This window comes from Ictalurus punctatus, chromosome 17 (genome assembly GCF_001660625.3).
Source record: "Ictalurus punctatus breed USDA103 chromosome 17, Coco_2.0, whole genome shotgun sequence".
In the NCBI taxonomy this organism is placed as follows: Eukaryota; Metazoa; Chordata; class Actinopteri; order Siluriformes; family Ictaluridae; genus Ictalurus; species Ictalurus punctatus.
Window position 1 is genome coordinate 23,901,105 of NC_030432.2, and position 19,326 is coordinate 23,920,430.

General features: G+C 41.1%; 1 protein-coding gene across 1 annotated transcript; it reads right to left on the reverse strand.

The window, feature by feature from the left end:
- Positions 1 to 982: 982 nt before the first annotated feature.
- Positions 983 to 18,004, reverse strand: fhdc4 (FH2 domain containing 4). Its single transcript, XM_017491491.3, has 12 exons — positions 17,861 to 18,004; positions 16,785 to 17,184; positions 14,597 to 14,658; positions 11,509 to 11,611; positions 10,995 to 11,080; positions 10,699 to 10,799; positions 8,502 to 8,572; positions 8,286 to 8,393; positions 8,117 to 8,187; positions 6,001 to 6,118; positions 5,294 to 5,458; positions 983 to 5,155 (listed from the first exon to the last, which is right to left on the reverse strand). The coding sequence occupies exons 2-12, from the start codon at positions 17,121 to 17,123 to the stop codon at positions 4,124 to 4,126; spliced, it is 2,256 nt and encodes a 751-aa protein (XP_017346980.1). The 5' UTR covers positions 17,124 to 17,184; positions 17,861 to 18,004; the 3' UTR covers positions 983 to 4,123.
- Positions 18,005 to 19,326: the final 1,322 nt, after the last annotated feature.

The window sequence follows — 19,326 nt, forward strand, 5'->3', positions numbered from 1 at the left end:
GCAGAGCAATCCATACTGCAGAGGCATATGGCCCAGGTCCAACGCCCAGGCCTGGCTCAGCTCAGAGCAGTCCTCCTCAGTCCTCCTCAATACCAATCACTTCTACTGCATTCTGTTCTGCTCCCACATCCTCAGGGGTAGATATGAGGTGTGGGGAATTTCCATCAAGTGTTAAACGTGCAATAGTCCATTCATTTTTATTTATTTATTTATTTATTTGACATTTTATTCACTCCTTATTTTGTACAAAAAACCTGGAACATACAGTATGTAGAACAAAAATCAAAACAGTCGATTAAATCCGTCCATCCATCCGTCCATCCATCTTCTATACCGCGTATCCTTTTCAGGGTCACGGGGGAACCTGGAGCCTATCCCAGGGAGCATCGGGGACAAGGCGGGGTACACCCCGGACAGGGTGCCAATCCATCGCAGGGCACAATGTAGATTAAGTCTTAGTGTATTAAGTCGTTGAGGAAAACTCGACTTAATCTCTGGTTATTTGCGTTTGGGACGCATTTACTGTCAGTCATTTTATAGACAGTCGACTCGACTCTACGGGCCGCTGTAGATTCTGGGTGGAGTTCATCGTGAACGTGGGCTGGAATCGTTTAAAAATCATTCCAACCCATCTAACTGTCAGAGACCTGAAGACTAATCTTACTTAATGCACCTTTAAATGTTTAATCATCCATCCATTTTCTGTACCGCTTATCTATCCTACACAGGGTCGCAGAGGAGCCTGGAGCCGATCCCAGGGACCCGGAGGTACGAGGTGGTGACACCCTGGATGGGGTGCCAATCCATTGCAGGGCACAATCCTGGGATTCTAAAGTGAGTAAAATGTTTACTGAAGATAAGTGAATGAATATTCATCTTTAGTATGCGACTTTGATCAGGTAATAGATCAAGTACCTTTAGCAGCACGACACTAGGCATACGTACACAGTCATGGTAAAAGAAAGAGACATGTATACGAAGGTAGAGTGGATAAATTAGCACTTTTTTAATGTGTTGTCTGTGTGTTCTTCTTAATATATTACATTCCCAACAAAGTTTTCATAGACCGACAGTATTCTTTGTCCGTGATCTAGTGAACCAAGATCGGGATGAATTTATCGACAAAGCACTTATGTAAGTCGCTCTGGATAAAGGTGTCATTATACCAAATGCCATAAATGGAAATGTAAGCTCTTGAATAGAAAAAAAAACAAAAAACCAATCCATTTAAGACCAATGTTTGTAACACTTCTCATCTGACACACACCCACTGAGGTCAGGAAGGCAGGAATCACTGCACTGAGCTGAGACCGATGAGATAAATGAGACGAGGGAAAGTAACAGGCGCATGGTGAGATGTAATGAGGCGGTGGAGTCTGGGCCGGCTATAATCTACAGTGACGGGTTGGGGGAGGTGAAGACAGTCATATCAGGCTTTTGAGGAGGAGGTGGTGGTTGCTATGGAGACCGCATCCAGACAGATGGTAAGAGCCAGCCATCTTACTTAGCCAGCACCACGTCAGCAGATTACACTGTGACACAGACTGATCATTAGTGCATATCGGTGATTTAAGCCTAAATATGGACGCAACAATAATAAAGGATACTTCTTCACTGTATAACTGGGGTTAAAATAAATAAATATATCAACTGTAAATGATCAGTGGATTGTGACGACAGTCTGATGACGTACCGTATCTAAAATGCACAGAGATAATTAAATCTCTGGATGTATAGGCTACTTTTTATGAGCGTCACTAAATAAAATGCATTGTTATATATACAGCGGGGGGGGGGGGATAAGTATTGAACGCGTCAACTTTTTTTCAGTAAATATATTTCCAATGAGGCTATTCACGTGAAATTTTCACCAGACTTTGGTATTAACTCAAGAAATCCACACGTATAAAGAAATCACAACATTAAAGTCCATAAATGAAGTTATGTGTAATGAAGAGGAACGACACGGGAAAAAAGTGTTGAACACGCTAACTGAAATTTATTTAATACTTTTTTCCCCCCCGTGTCGTTCCTCTTTATTATACATAACTTTAATTATGGACTTTAATGTTGTGATTTCTTTATACGTGTGGATTTCTTGAGTTTATACCAAAGTCTGGTGAAAATGTCACGTGAGTAGCCTCATTGGAAATATATTTCCTGAAAACAATGTTGACGCGTTCAATACTTATCCCCCCCCCGCTGTATATACATGAGAGCAGAGTACTTTTGTGCATGTTTTGAACAAAAAATCCATCCATTTTCCGTTTCGCTACACAGGGTGACGTCGAGACTGGAGCCTATCTCAGGGAACTCTGGGTACAAGGTGGGGGACACCCTGGACTGGGTGCAAACCCATCGCGGAACACAATCACACACATGCATTCACACACTACAGACAATTTGTGAAGACTGGGGGGGGACCGGATTACCCAAAGGAAACGCCTATAGCACAGGAAGAATATGCAACCTACGCCTTAAGGGTTCCAACTGAATAACCATCTAGGGTTCTAGATTTTTGTTGTTGTTGTTGTTGTTGTGTTAATTTGCATGTGTTTAGGGCTGCAACCAACGATTATTTCCGTAATCGATTAATCACGATTTCTCGATTAATCGGATTGGGGGCAAACTTTCAGTATCATTTTTTGTTTGTTTGTTTATTTAAAATAAAGTCCACAAATTGAGTGTTACAAATATAAAACACATATAAAACTTATAAAATTGTAAAAGTTTACATTAACACAACTCTTTGTCCAAATATATATAAGTATTGGTGCATTAATTTAATGAATGCACAAAAAAGCACTGATAATTAAACTACAGTCCTAAATTAATAATAAAACCTTACTTTCATTGCACCTTGTGGTTTAGGCATATCATTTTGCTTGTGTTTACTTCGATCATACCGTTTTAATTTACACTGCAAGCACGCAAATACAGCAAATAATGACAATAAACTGGAAGTAAAGTAAATCTTTTAAGCAACTCGCACCAGTTTCCCCAAGCCCTAGTACAGTGGAGCATTTTGGATAGAAACATGTTTGTGCTCGTGCGTCACTGTCGTGCTTCCGTGCTACACAAGCTCCACTTTGTAAAGTTTACAGGTTACAGGCTTCTCCGTGGCGTTTAATATAAAATGCTCCCTGCCATACGCCGCCGTCTGATGGTGACTGAGATCATGTTGGGTATAAACGGTAACGTTGACGTAGACTGAAGAAATTCATCGTCCTTGACTCTGGGTATCTGCTCAAGCTAGCGGGGTCACATTACGTGTGTATGACTTCATGTGCCATCGACTAGGAAGCGGCTTATACTTCCGGGTAGTATAAAAAAAAAAAAAAAGCTCCATTTTTTCCCTGTTCCATTTGAGACGATATTACCCTTCTAAAATTCATACACTCGACGGTAGAGTACATAATGCATAGTGTAAGTGTACAGTACGTCATTTGGGACACAACTTTAGTATTTATTCTCCGATGCCTGTTTTTTCAGAACAGAAGTAGCGTAATGAGTAAATGTGTCCCGTGCCGCGAACAGACCGACTAATCGATAATGCGATTCCTTGACGACGATTTTCACCGCCGATTATTATCGATTAGCTGTTGCAGCTCTACATGTGTTTTAACATTCATACAGGTTAGAAACCGTTCTGGGCTTGTTTGTGGTTTAAGAGTTTAAGGGTTGTGATTTGGATCGATTTGTTTGAGCAAACTGATACGTACATTTCTGCTATGTACATACTTTTGACGTACAGCGCTCGATTGTTTTCAATAATCGTACTCTGGTCCCATTAACAAACATCAAACCATGCTGAACAGCGGTTATCTCCAGGTGGCGTGTCATTATTTAGGAGCACCTGCAAACGATGCACATTTCCTGCTAAGATGATGTTTAGCCAAGCAAAAACTCGCACCATGAATGTCATTCCAGTAACCGTGAACAGCTCTACCATGTTTCTTGACACCTTGGACTTTGAACTGAAGCGTTCACACATGCTGCAAACTTGTAAGGCGTAACAGAGATTGGTTTCTAGACCACGTCCAGATTTGAAATAAAAAAACCAAACGAATTTTTAAAAAAACAGGTCTATAAACCACCCGACCCAGTGTCTGTTAAATGTCTGTTAGGAGTCCACGTTACTGGACTCGGATTCCCTGTTGTTCGTTTTGCTCTTTTCACCCAAGCGTTTAAAAAAGGACAATAATCGAGAGGTCGTCTTGGTGTGCTTGTTCTGTCCATTGACTGGAGAATTTTGCGGAGAACTGGATAAGCTCTCGTCGGTTTCTTGCTGTACTTCTGCTATGCCGACGTTCTCCGATTTGCCTGTCGGAGTGCTGGATGGCACTTTATTGCCTACCCCATCAATTATAGATGGTAGGAAGCTGTCCACTGATTTCATCTTACCAATATTCCCAAGAGACAGAATTTGATTTCTAGGGCTCTCGTTCTCTGGCTCACCGGGAACAAACCGATCCTCTTCAGTGTCACTTCTGCTCAAATCTGCCGTAGGAATAGCGATTGTGTGTCGACGATTGATGCCACCAGGGCTTTTTGGAATCAAAAGGGGTGGGATTTTTACGGGTTCGGGTGCATCCTCGCCATTTGTAACAGACATCAGTTTTTCTCCATCCTCCTGAAACATGCGTCGAAGTGGAGAAGTAATTGGGGACAAACATTCCCCAGAAGACACGCTCCCACGGCTAGACTGGTAGTGCAGCACCCTTTGGGACACTTCCCTCAATTTCTGCACCTCTTTCTCAGTCATAACGTCCTCGTCCTCACTTACCAGCGATGCACGCTTACCAGATTCTCTCCCCAGCAGACCTCTCTTCTCTGGCTTTTTATCATCCGAGTTCTTCTTACCGAGGGAAGACTGGGACATGCTCACAGACCAGCTCTGTTTTTTGGAGTCTCTGTTGGGCCAGTTCTTTTGTAACGACTTCTCAGCAAGGATGGCACGGCTTGGTGAGGGGGTTCTTGCTCGCCGACCAGACTCGGGTGTATTCAGGAACCGTTGGAGAACTGACTCCAGTGCTACACCTTCCACGTCTTTATCCCGCAAAGAGCAGGTGGCTGTGGAACGGCGTTTGGCAGCAGATTCCAGTCGCTCCTTCTGTTTGCGTTTAACCTCGGCCATCTCACGCGCCACGTTCTCCTGAGGAAAACAATTTGGACGCGATTTTAACCTCTTAGGTGAAGAGAAGAAAGAAACTGCACACCAACTGTTAGCCCAATTCAAAGTGAATCGAGCCGACCATACAGATTTGTACTGGGAGGACGAGTGTGGCGTTACCTGAAGGGCTCGGGTGAATCTTTCACAGAAGGAATTGAAGATGGAGCAGCACTCGTCCAGTTTAAACTCACTCGGTTCTTCACAAAAATACTCAGCCACAGACTCAGTAACTTTGTTCAGCGACTGGAAGGAGGCCTGCGCTTCTGTGATCCTGGATTCAGCACGCTGAGAACGACAGCAGGTCATTTTATCAAGTCTACAAAATGGAAACATATTTTCCTCCAGAACAAAGTCCACATTGAAAAATCGTAGCTGATGATGATGATCTCCCTTGAACCACTGCTATTCTCATCATATCGGGTAAAAATAGCACACTACCTTTGCTATATCCATTAAGCTAGCTGTCCGATTGTTCAGCAGCCGACACAGCCTTATACTTTTGTAACTATTCGTAACAATTCCCACAATCAAAGTCGTATAAAAAGATGGGTGGGGTTAGCATTAACATCGTTTCCTCATGTCTTGTTACTATGACAACTACTTGTAGCCATATCCAAACAGTATAGTGAATATTACGTCTAAGTGAGTTAGTGTTGTTAGCATTATGTAACTAGTTAGTGTTATTGATGCGCTGAACTGAGAATAAAACTGGCTGCATTAACACCACTGATTCTGTGTGTATTAGCTGGCTAACCTTTAGTCACATGATATTGTACTTTTATTTTCAAAGGGGCCATTTACCTCCACCAAAACAGGACTGAACTCACCCCAAAAAAGTCTTTCATCTGTATGGCCAGGTCAGCTTGTTTATCAGCGCCCTTCTTCGCCTCCTGGACTTCGCTCACTTTTCTTTGGAATTCTGATTCAGTTTCCTGTTTGTGGATTCTGCAGTGGGATAAACAATTATCTCTCTCACTGATGAGAGTAACACTCCACGATGGAAGACTACATCATGCATGATAAGCACATTTGCTTAAAGTCCTGGTAAAGTATGTGCTTGAGCCAGCAAAACAGTCTAAACGCTCAATAAATCAAAACAGTCGGGGAAACAGCAACAGCACAGGTTTCAAATCAACACACGAAAATGGATTCATCGGAGAAAAATGTTTTACACGTTTCAATGACCTTAGTATTATAAGGCTGTGTCTGGGAGAGGGGCGGTTTTAAAACCTGGCAAGTTTTGACCAGCTAGCAAAATTATAAGATATACTAAAACACGTCAATGTTACATTAAATTCTGGAAATTCTGAGACAAATAGAAAGTGGATTTTGGAACGCTGATCAAACACAAATAGAACGTTTTTATTGTGTAAACTCGGCTACTGTTGGAGTTCTATCCGGCTAACTATCAGTAAATGGTATATGAGATGGTCAAATAAATATATTTTAAGCCTGATAAAAGCACATCATTATCATATTCAATATGCTTTATTTCTCAGAATGTATTCTATGACATCTGAATTGCAAGCTAGTTAAAGTTCTAAATACAAAACTTTGTATATTTCCATCTATTTTCTGTACCGCTTATCCTACACAGGGTCGCGAGGAGCCTGGAGCTTATCCCCGGGAACTCTGGGTACAAGGCGAGGGACACCCTGGAGAGACTCACACAGAGATTCACACACTGCAGACAATCTGGAAATGCCAATCAGCCTACAACACATGTCTTTGGACTAGGGAGGAAACCAGAGTACCTGAAGGAAACCCCCAGAGCACAGGGAGAACGTGCAAACTCCATGTACACAGGGCAGAAGCGGTATTTGAACTCCAAACCCCGTAGGTGCGAGGCAAACGTGCCACCCTCTACACCACAATGCCCCCCTGTTCCAATATATATATATATATATATATACTTTCAAATATTTAACATATTAAATCAAATATGTTTCTGTGCTAACTTAAAACCAGTATTTTGGTGCGTTTGCTAGCTAATGTGCGCTTTAGTCACATGACACCATGCATTTATTTTGAAAGGGCCATGTCCACAAAATGTGGTCAGGCTTTAAAACACTTCCTACAAACTGACGTAAGGTCTGCTGGCTGATCTTTTAGTTCCTCTTACACGGAAACGTTCAGTTCGTTAAGCTCGCTAAATGTAGCTAGCTAACGTCTGTAACGGTTAATGCGAATTTAATGCCGTTATCAGATACTAGCTACACTATTAGCTCTCAGCTGTGCTGAAGACTTTCTAATGTGCTAGAAGCTTTACACATTGTAAGAGCAGTGGATCCATTAGACCAATCTGGTTTTGTAGACATAATTTTTATTTATTTTTTAATCCAAATCGTTAAGCACTTCATTAAAACATTAAACTCATTAAAATACCTACAGCTAAAGGTTTCTTTCCTATTTGGTTTGTCATGCTGAGGCTTCACCTGTTTGTTTCTGTCAAAGACATCGGACAGAACCTTATAAAACCAAGTTTATCTTCGAAAAAAAGAATCAAATAACGTTAAGTAAGGAAGAGAACACTAGGGGGCGTGCTGTTATAGATAAATAATCACTGGTGCTTTGAGCGAGTGGAGTTACTGTTCCCAGCCTAACGTTGATTATTTTCCTGTAACAGCACGCACCCAAAGTGTTTTAGTCCTCTTATACCATTCATTTGTCAAATCTTTATTTTATTAAAAAACAAAACACCATAATTTTTTTTATGCATTTATAGTTACGTTTAATGATGTGTGGAGCATCCATGAAACTAGATAGTTCCTATTCGAATAAATCGACTTCAATTAAAGCTTATTTTTCTCTTGTACGTTCAATGTGAGAAACCAAATGAACCACAAATAACACTTTTCACCCAGCTTTTACAAAAGGTGCCAATAATTCCTGATCCGACTGTGTTTTAAAAGGTAATACAAGCGTGTTCGGTGGAAATTGTACCTTGAGGCATCTCCAATGTGCGCAAGTTTTTCTGGAAAATTCAGCAGAGCAGCGTCGCTCTTCTGAGCTTGCTGTAAGTGAAATGGAAAGACGTCGTGAAGGAGAAACAAAATAGAACATTGTTTTGTGTAAGAAGAAAAGAAAAGAAAAAAAGACAAGTTCATTTTACCATCACAACGTAGTGCATGAGATTCATTCCTGGTTTGTTGGCCTTCGTGTCAGCAAGTTTCAGCAGAGAGGCCATGCGGAAGCCTACAGCGCTGCCAGCGTAGCCCCCCTGAGAACACGGAAAATGCTAATAAATCACCATAAATCATCGTGCTCTTGATAACTGGGCTATCAATGAATCATTTTACTGATCTAATCCAAAATAAGAAGTTCTCACAGCATTCATGTAGTTCCCGGTCTTCAGGACCAGGCGGATGACGGAATGAAGGTCAACACAATCCAACAGCTCTAAAGGAAAGTTTCAGATTAAAGAGCGAATTTTTTTTAGCATTTTTGCAGATATTTATCGAGAGAAGCACCTTATACAACAAAACAACATATAGTCTGTAACTCTAATATACCCATTTGTTAGCATTATTACAAGTGGCGTGCTAGGCGATAATTTTCTTACTTGTACAAATAACCTGGAAGATTTGTAAACATACTAAGATAATAATGATTTAAAGGATAGGGAAGGGAATTTGCAAGACCAAATTGGGGAAACAAACGGAGGGGGGGGGGGGGGGGGGGGGTTGACTCTTTCGACTCCCAAACACCGCCATTTCTTTCTAAACTGGACAAAGTTTGCAATATTTTGACAAGTGATTTCGATTCTTAATTATGAAGCTCAGCCACAGCAGGTACAATAAAATGGAGGCTTAGTGTATTTTTCACAACACATTTAAAGCATCTGTAGCCTTTCTGATTTAACAATTTTTAAAAATATATATATACATTTCAGTGCAAAGTAATGTTATTTTGTTTATTAAAAGGTACAGCAATATTTCGTGAAATATTTTCAGCCAGAAGAATAGTCAATGGTCAAAACACTGCAAACTTTGTCCAGTTTAGATATAAAATGGCAATGATTCACTTTGGGAGTCGAAAGAGTCTCTTACTGATGAGAGTCGACTCTTATTTGTGAGAATCAACTCTTATTGGTAAAAATTGACTCTTATTTGTGAAAATTGACTCTTATTGGTGAGAGCAGACTCGAATCGGTGAGAGTTGTCTCTGATTGGTGAGAGTCAGTCCTTGGTGAAAGTTGTCTCTTATTGGCGAGAGTCGACTCATACTGGTGAAAGTTGTCTCTTATTGGCGAGAGTCGACTCATACTGGTGAAAGTTGTCTCTTATTGGCGAGAGTCGACTCATACTGGTGAAAGTTGTCTCTTATTGGCGAGAGTCGACTCATACTGGTGAAAGTTGTCTCTTATTGGCGAGAGTCGACTCTTATTGGTGAAAGTTGTCTCTTATTGGCGAGAGTCGACTCTTATTGGTGAAAGTTGTCTCTTATTGGCGAGAGTCGACTCTTATTGGTGAAAGTTGTCTCTTATTGGCGAGAGTCGACTCATACTGGTGAAAGTTGTCTCTTATTGGCGAGAGTCGACTCTTATTGGTGAAAGTTGTCTCTTATTGGCGAGAGTCGACTCATACTGGTGAAAGTTGTCTCTTATTGGCGAGAGTCGACTCATACTGGTGAAAGTTGTCTCTTATTGGCGAGAGTCGACTCTTATTGGTGAAAGTTGTCTCTTATTGGCGAGAGTCGACTCTTATTGGTGAAAGTTGTCTCTTATTGGCGAGAGTCGACTCTTATTGGTGAAAGTTGTCTCTTATTGGCGAGAGTCGACTCTTATTGGTGAAAGTTGTCTCTTATTGGCGAGAGTCGACTCTTATTGGTGAAAGTTGTCTCTTATTGGCGAGAGTCGACTCTTATTGGTGAAAGTTGTCTCTTATTGGTGAGAGTCGACTCTTATTGGTGAAAGTCGACTTTTATTGGTGAAAGTTGACTCTTATTTGTGAAAATTGACTCTTATTGGTGAGAGCAGACTTGAATCGGTGAGAGTTGTCTCTGATTGGTGAGAGTCAACTCTTATTGGTGAAAGTTGTCTCTTATTGGTGAGAGTCGACTCTTATTGGTGAGAGTCAATTCTTGGTGAAAGTTGACACCAAAAAAAAGTTTAAAAAAAAAGTCAAAAGTAAAAAAATGCTAAAAATTATGTCTGAATTTTGGTCAAAATGACTGAAATATGTTTTGCTACTGTAATGTAAATGTATGCAATTTGCTGTAATAAAGTAGAAGTATAGAAATATAAGCCTCAAGCGATACAATTTTTTACATGAGGGCTAGGATAGGACTGGTATGAAATTACATGAAGTCACAGATATGCATGCTAACACACCCCGGTGAATCATAACTTAGTTCCTACAGTATGATTTTGAAACAATATAGTGATTAGAATATGAGGTAGTAAAAGAAATAGCTGAGCTAAAACTGTGTAAACGCAAGAGACGGTGCATGACTCGCACTATGTGAATATGTGAATGAAGGCTTTAGTCTGTTTACAGAGGATAAAAATAAGGGTGTGTCATTACCTTTCCCAGCAGCGGTCATGGTGGTAATGGAATGATTCACCTCATCCATAAAAGGGGGAAATTCCTCTGTGAGAACTAAACATTTCAGGCGTTCCTCATAGCTGGTGGCACAAATGAAGACATTAAAATATTCACATACCGTCGAGAAGAGTAAATGTCCGTATCCCTTAATTAGCATGTGAGAATTTATACGACAGGTTACCTAGAGTGGAAATTAGACAGTCTGTAAAAGTAATGATGCTAGTGAATGAGTAATCGGTCGTGAAGATAAATACACGCAAGACTGCATGACTCACCAGGGAAGCTTTACAAGTTGAACCATGAACTGATCAGCCTCAGAAAGTGCTGAACAGTCTCCTTTAAAAGCTAGAAGCTGCTTCACCTAAAATAAGTGAAAGAAAAAACAACATAGGCTGAAGTGGATATTAATCACCCAATGTTCTCGACTACACCTTTTTTTTTTTTTTTGCTGTGGCTTCATACAGCAAGAAAAAAAAAAAAAAAAAAAAAAAAAAAAAGTTAGTGCTGCATTTTAACTTCAGACTTTCTTTGTTCCCTTATTGAAAAGGCCATCCTACACAGGGTCTGAAACAGAGAAGACTTTAAATCCAGAAAAAAATAAATGAATAACATAAATCCGATGCAAAGTTTATTCTTCATCAGCATTGCTTCGGAACAGTGACTGAAACAGACGCCTGAAAGCCCTGAACATAGTACTATGTCCAACAGTTCAGCCCTATAGCATTCATCAATCAACTGATTGATTATAATTTAGGTTTGGATCGTTCGCAGATGTTTAATAAAATGTACCTCTCCAGACTCAGGCAGTAGTTTTAAAAGCTCCTGCAGCTTCCCAGGACCAAATCTTCCACTCTTTCCACTGTGGATGTCCTCAATGAGTTCCTTTACTGACCTGTGGAGGGTTATAAGGATTACAAAAGCCTTCACATGGTGAAATTCTGATATTTTCTACCAGATACCCGTAGTATACAGTTCTAACGTTTATGGTGAAAATATTTCCAGAGCATTTTTGGTGAAATATATGAATGATGTCTTAAAGCTGACGTGTCAAAGTATGTTATAGGCGGAACAGCCCGTTGTCCGTTTTGTCAGAATTCAGCCACGCCGACATGCGACGGATTTTCCCAGACCAACTACACAAATGAAGCAAATCGGGTAACAAAATTCACTGTCAAAATGTTTAGTTTTCCCACTTTTCCATGTTTTAAAAGATAACACCGAAAGCATAGTTTATAGACGTGGGTGTACATATTTCAATATACAGTATAGCATGTATTGTGAAAGTCTTTATGTGTCATCTCGTTTGTCATATTGCCTCACACTTTTCTGTCTCATTTTTCAAAGCCGCAAAATCATCTCTTTTGCAAGAAGTCTTAGTGTTTACAGAAGAAATCAAAAATTTACGTCAGCATGATGTAAAGCTTTAACCCGGCTGTTCTATAGAGTGCCCGTGTCTAGTTTCTGAAACCTCGTGTAAGACAGGATAGAGTTCTGCTCCCAGCAATGTGAACAAGCAGATACATGCCTCACTGCTGCAATTCTGCTTAATTCTTTAAGCAATCTTTACAAGAAATGCTCAAACAGGCTGCAAGACTTCAGCTCTTGTACGTCACGAGGTCCTAACAGGTTTAGCATACAGGGATGTGATCAGACTTATTTTACAGTGAAATTGTCCCACATGTCATTAAGCTTTGTTCATAAGGGATCCACATCTGCTCCCCGCAGACTATTCATTGGTGTCCCACAAGGCTCAGTACTTGGTCCTCTTGTGTGCACCCTTGATACTCGATCTCTCAATGAGGTCATACCCTCACATGGGTTTTCATATCACTGCTATGCGGAAGACACTCGACTCATCTTCTCCTTCCCTCCATCAGATCCTCTTGTTTCTGGTCAGATCTCAGCATGTCTACAAACGTCTCATCAAGGACGGAAGCTCATCAGCTGAAACTTAATCAAAACCAACAAAACTGAACTGCCGTTCATCCCAGCTGATTCATCACCATGTCAGGATCTTGTGATCTCCCTGGACGACTCTCTGATCCCACCTTTGGTTGCTGCACGGACAGTCAACAGTCCTTTTCCTCTCGCGTTGCTAATCTGACGCGCTCATGTCGCGTTCTTCTTTACAGCATGAAAAGGATTCGTCCATTTCCATCCATACAGGCCACTCGGGTGCTGGTTGAGTCTCTTATCATTTCGAGACGGGACTTCTGCAACTCACTCCTGGAAGGTCTGCTTCTGAGAGCCATTCAACCTCTACGACTGATCCCGAATGCAGCTGCTCGATTTGTTTTCAACCTTCCGAAGTTCTCCAACACCACTCCACTGCTGCGCTCCCTCCACAGATTTAAAACACTGACGCTTGCCTACAAAGTTAAAAATAGACCAGTACCCACTTACTTCAAATCACTTTTCACACCCCTGCACTACACCACGCTCCCTCCGATCCTCTCGCACCACTGGACTAGTGCCACCATCTCTCAGGGTACAAGGAAGGCATGCATCAAGACTCTTCTCTGTTCTGGCGCCTAGGTGGTGGAATGAACTTCCCCTAGAGTCTTCAAACGACATCTAAAGACTTTCCTCTTCCGAAAATACTTAAATTGGCACTTTTCATTTAAAAAAAATCAAAAAACAAACTTGTCTGTGTGTTTTTCTTACTATATTACCTCCCAACAGAGTTCTTAGACTGATGGTATTATTAGTCTGTGGCCTAGTGAACCAGTATTGGGATGTATATTGATAGAGACTTTGAAACACTTCTGTAAGTCTCTCTGTGTAAATGTAATGCCATAAATGTAAACGTCATGTAAATGTTCAGGGGTGCAAGGTGGCTTAGTGGTTAGCGCCTTTGCCTCACATCTCCAGGGTTGGGGGTTCAAATCCTGCCTTCCAGTGTGGGATTTGTCCTAAATCTTTAAAACACTCCGGTCCACCAAACTCTGCAAAGTACAGGAACCTCGACATGCTCTATCCTGCTAGCACAAATAAATATAGCATGGCCATATCTATTTCAAAACCGCTAATGCTAATATAGCATAGAACAATACGAAAAAAGGACTTCGACAGATTTTTCAGTTTAGCTACTGATATGTTATACGTTTCTACAGTAACAACTTACACAGGGACATGAGTGGGAAGTGTTAGAGTTTTCTGTGAGAAGACTTTTATTGAATAGTTTTGGAAGGAGTCTCCAGTGTCAAGAGGTAATGCAGATATTTATTTAATCGTATTAACTTTAAGAGACAGAGGAATGTAGGAAGTCCACTGGATAAAATGTACAAAATTTTACAAATTGTAATCGTTGTAATTTAAGCTAATTGCTGTGGTTTAAGGGGAATTTTGGGATGTACTGTTATTGGAAAATGATCAATTCAAGCTAGCAAAAGTAACTCCACTCAGTCATTGATCAGTCTCCTACAGCAGCAATCTTGGGGTGTATTATTCCTTACACAACAGTAATCTAATCAACTACTATTGTAAACAAATGTAAATGGTGGTTGATTGTTGTTTTGTTGATTGTGCTTTTTTCCCCTCAAATCCCGGGATGTCTTCTTCTTATTATTTTTTTAGTAGCCTGACACTTCTGATCTGTCTGTATACTTGTTCTTGATACAAATGCAAGTCAGACAAGAACCTTCTAGAATCGATACGTTGACCCGTTCACACCCGTTGACCTCCACGCTCATGCTGCAGAGGAAATGAGTGGCTTTCAGTGGAACAGCGAGGCGGTTTCTACATGCTTTCTAAATGCTGGCGTGCCGCGACATGCAGAGCTTCAGGGTGTGACTCAGTAGAAACCTGTCTATGATTTTATACAGGAAAAGGAGTTGTGTGTTCATGCGCTGTGTTTCCAGTTTCCAGGTGAACTCACCGTTTTAACTGCTTGAGAAAAATGCTGACGTTCATGTTCTTCTTGGAGCCAAGAATGGACACCTGGTAGGAAACACACACACACACACACACACACACACACACACTGTATCACTTTTATTGATTATCGACTTGATTAATACTGATGGAGCTGCTTTTTAACCCTGCATCCTTGTGCCCTTTGACATATATAAAGCTGTTAAACAACAGTCCCGATTTCTTTTCTGTAACACGCCCCTGTCGTTATTGTCACTTACACAGTGCATTCAGGAACCACATACCTCACCATTATCATCTGCAGATAATAAACTACGAGTGACGACATTATCATACTGCTATATGCTAAAAAGGCAACCATCGACCTTGTGCAAACAAGAGGGACATCCCTCCACCAACAGGCAGACAAAAAAAAAAAACCATGAGCACAAAACCTAAATACAAATACAAACGTCAAACCATTGCTAAGACCAGAAGTGTTTTGAAACCACAACAACATCAACAACAATGTGATCACAACACCATAATGAGTCTTTATTGGTCATATTACATTACAGCAGAGTGAAATTCTTGCTTTCGCATACCCCAGCATGTCAGGAGGTTGGGGTCAGAGCGCAGGGTCAGCCATGATACAGCGCCCCCTGGAGCAGAGAGGGTCAAGGACCTTGCTCAAGGGCCCAACAATGCTAGGGTTTGAACCCCCGACCTTCCGATCAGTACCCAAGAGCCTTAACCGTCAAGCCACCACTGCCTCATAAGCAATTAAAATGAAAATAATTAAAGGTTTCCAAAATAAGGAGCCATACAAGCCTATGGTCTTGTGCTGTCATCTGAATGCTACACAGATATACACGTTTCCACAGTTACAATATTGTATGTGTTGTGGATTTTACGATAAACTGTACACTATAACTAATTAAAAAATCATTTCGATTCCCTGGGATAATATTTACCCAAACACAATAGCCACTGTTTCCTACAGGGACGATAACGGACGATAAAGGAAACAGTTTATGCAACGGTCAGGATCGACAGATCCGCTAGGTCGTGATGAAAATAAGGTTTTACAGTTTCACAACCCGAAGCCGGATGCAGGATATTATGGGTCATGTGCTGTTTAAGCACACCCATGTGTTTACTTAATCATTACAGGGCTGAATTAACAGCTGATGTGTTGAATAAACTCTTATCCTTGGGCCTGAGCAAGGCACTTAACCCTTAGTTGCTCCAAAAAAAAACGAGAAAATTGTAAGTCGCTCTAGATAAGAGCGTCTGCCAAATGCCATAAATGCAACTGTACGTGTAGTTCAACCCTCTTTGGCCTTCACACGTGGAATTAAGTCGGCTTGTAAACAGAGTCAGAATCACACGGTGACATTTAGCCGGTCAGATTGTTTGGGTTCATAAATGTATTTCAATTTTTTTTTCTTTTTACACAAGTATCCTAAACTATAGACTTAGACATACATCAGTATAAATTGTATGACTAAGCTAGCTAGCTAACTTGCCTTGAAGCTTATATTTTCTTCTAACAACAATAAACACACACACACACAAAAAAAAAACCCCTACATAAATAACATGACCATGAAACACTTACTGTTTGCCTTCAGGTGCAATTTTATCAAGGCTAATGTCTCTTGAACAATGTCATATTGTTATTGATAAACCGCCCTATCATGTTTTTGTGCCAAATTTCCTCAGACCTTCCCGAGTTTCTCTTTTTGGTCAGGAAAAACAAGCTAGCTGTGCGCTAACAGTTGGCTTTGCTAACAGAAGGATTCTTATCACAGCTGCATACATTTTTAATTATGGTGTAAGATGTTAAAACCAATACTCTAGTATTATATACAAGCACTAGATACAAATACTCCGCTAGTATATACAACTTTTCAGAGCAGGTACTGAAGAGCAAGCTATCTAACATGACTAGCTAGCTAAGTAAAGCTAGCTAGAAAGTGCCATGGAGTTCAACAGAATTATGGGATTGTCTTTAACACGAATATACACAAACTTCAAGTCTGGCCTTTATAAGATCCATCAGAAGCAGTCTTATACTGACTTTACCTCACTTCCTGTGGTAACTTCCTGGAAGATGGACATACAGACCTATCCCAGGCTGAATCCTAAACAGGGTTCTGTCCTAGTTACTGCATAAGAGAAACCAGGAAAGGAAAAGGAAAATCACTGACCAGTTCAGGTCCGTGGGTGTTGCTCGGCGTGCCTCTTACACTTCTTCGTTTGGATGCTTGAACCTGACCATCACGCTGGTCTTTGTGGCTGAACAGTTCCTCCATGTGTTGCGTGTCAAGCTCGTACTCCTTCTCCTTCTCTGCTGTCCAAATGTTGTGTTTGCCCAGCACCGTGTGCTGAGGTATGGCCTCCCAGTTGAAGTTCCTCATCTTGGAACCTGCTCTGGATCCACGGGAGATCGGCTTCCCGTCGGATGGTGGTGCTGGGGGTGGTGGAGGAGGAAGAGGAGGAGGAGGAGGAGGAGGAGGTGGTGGTGGAGGTGGTGGTGGTTCAGCCATGGCTTATAGCACTATGGATGCTATACATGGAGATCCATTTCCATAGTTTTCCACTTAGTACCTTTTCCGAATAGAATATTTTCCTGTTGTAGGGTTTTACTTGTAATACATTTTGAGTGTTTTACAATATTAGATTTCATTTCACTCAACCTTACAAAAGGGTCAGCATTAGCATTGCACGTGTTCATTCTAACTTCAAAATGAAAGCGTTAATTCAACACGGACGGCTTTAATTCAATATTATTAAGAATTTTGTGAACCCAGTGGGTTCATAGTTAACATTAAAGGTCAATTGAGCATTGTTAAAGGCAGTGAAGCGTTTACTTTGCTAATGTGATACTGTAATCCAGTACCGTGAGTATCAGTTTAACACTATATGAGCTAATATAACAAAAAAAAGTCACTAAACCCCTGTAGGTGTAAATGAAGCACTAAACAGTTAAACCAGCATTGGACAAGGAAATGGAAGACATGATGTGTTAATTCAACACTAATATTTAAACCCTTTATCCAAACCAAGCACTTTATGCATAGAGTAAGTGTTATATAAAATACTGTAAGATGAATTCCAACCGTGAAGTAAAGTAAACGTTAAATACAAAGCCTGTAAATACTCTTCATCTGTTGATTTTACTCATGTAGATGTTAAAACAGCTCTGAGTTAGTCACACACTAAGACCTTTTCGATTTATTATTATTTTTTTAAGCTTAATTTTGGAAAAAGGAAAATAACTCACCAGTTTAAACTTGTGGAGTTTAAGCAGAATATCAGGATTTAATCCTAATGGTATTTCCTCCAAAATGTGAAAAGCAGACATTCATGTGAGAGGAGCTGCAGTGTGTTTCCCCTCAGTTTGTCTGAGGTGTGTGCGTTGCAATGCCCTCACCTGAACTTGTCACGCCCCAGGTCCACCCTCTTTTGCACTCACGTGGCCGGGCGAAAATGAAGAAGTGTGGAAAAGTCCGGAAAAAATTGTTCCAACGTTGCCTTAGATTTACTCCACATATCAGTATGGATCAGAGGCTAAACTCTCACTGGATCCTACCCAAATAGAGCCCTACTGGACAGTACACTGTGTCCCAGATGTCTTTAATTTAAACCTAGGATATGTAGTGCACTTGTATAGGGAGTAGGGGAGGATTTAGTGTTCACACAAGTGTTTATTTTAAATCAAATAACTGAGGACAAAATACAAATGTTCTTTATAATGAAATGTTTTAGTTTGGATATGGCAACTACTAATCAGGAGTTGACCGGTTGCCATATCCAAAATAAGGAGAAAGATCATTTATTGTAAAATACTGCCAAATGTAACCTAGAAAATAACATGTTAAAATGCAACATATATCAGGGTAATACACCTTTTCATGTCAATTCAAGTCAAGTGGGTTTCTACTGTCATTCCTCAAAATAGCTTGTATACATTGGAACGAAATGGCGTTTCTTCAGGACCATAGCAGCAATACTGGCAGCAAAAAGAAGTTCCATATTATAAAGTGACTGATGAAGCTACTGTATGCAAAGTGCAGTAATACTGAGTCTTACTGGGTTAGTGTGTATGGAGTGGTATGAGTCTTACTGGGTTGGTGTGTATGCAGTGGTATGGATCTTACTGGGTTAGTGTGTATGGAGTGGTATGAGTCTTACTGGGTTAGTGTGTATGGAGTGGTATGAGTCTTACTGGGTTGGTGTGTATGCAGTGGTATGGATCTTACTGGCTTAGTGTGTATGGAGTGGTATGAGTCTTACTGGGTTGGTGTGTATGCAGTGGTAGGAGTCTTACTGGGTTAGGTGTTCGACTAGCCCAGGTGAGTGTTGGGAGGCAGATGGGTGTTGCGTAATCTGACTGGCTCAGGAAAGAAACTGTTGCGGAGTTTGCTGGTGGTGGCACGGATGCTCCTGGACCTTCTGCAGGGATGGCAGGAGGGTGAACAGTCCAGGAAAAGGGTGAGGGGGTCGTCCGCAATACTGATGGCTTTGCGGACGCAGCGGTGGTTGAATGAGGTGTCGACGGAGGGTAGAGAGACCCTGATGATCTCATCATCCTCTGTAGGGACTTGCGGTCGGAGGCTGTGCGGTTCCCGTACCACACGGTGAGACAGCTGGTCGGGACGCTCTCTATCGGCCCTCTGTAGAAGGACGTGTGGATGGGAGGGGAAAGTTTGGCTCTCTTCAGCCTCCGCAGGAAGTGGACACACTGCT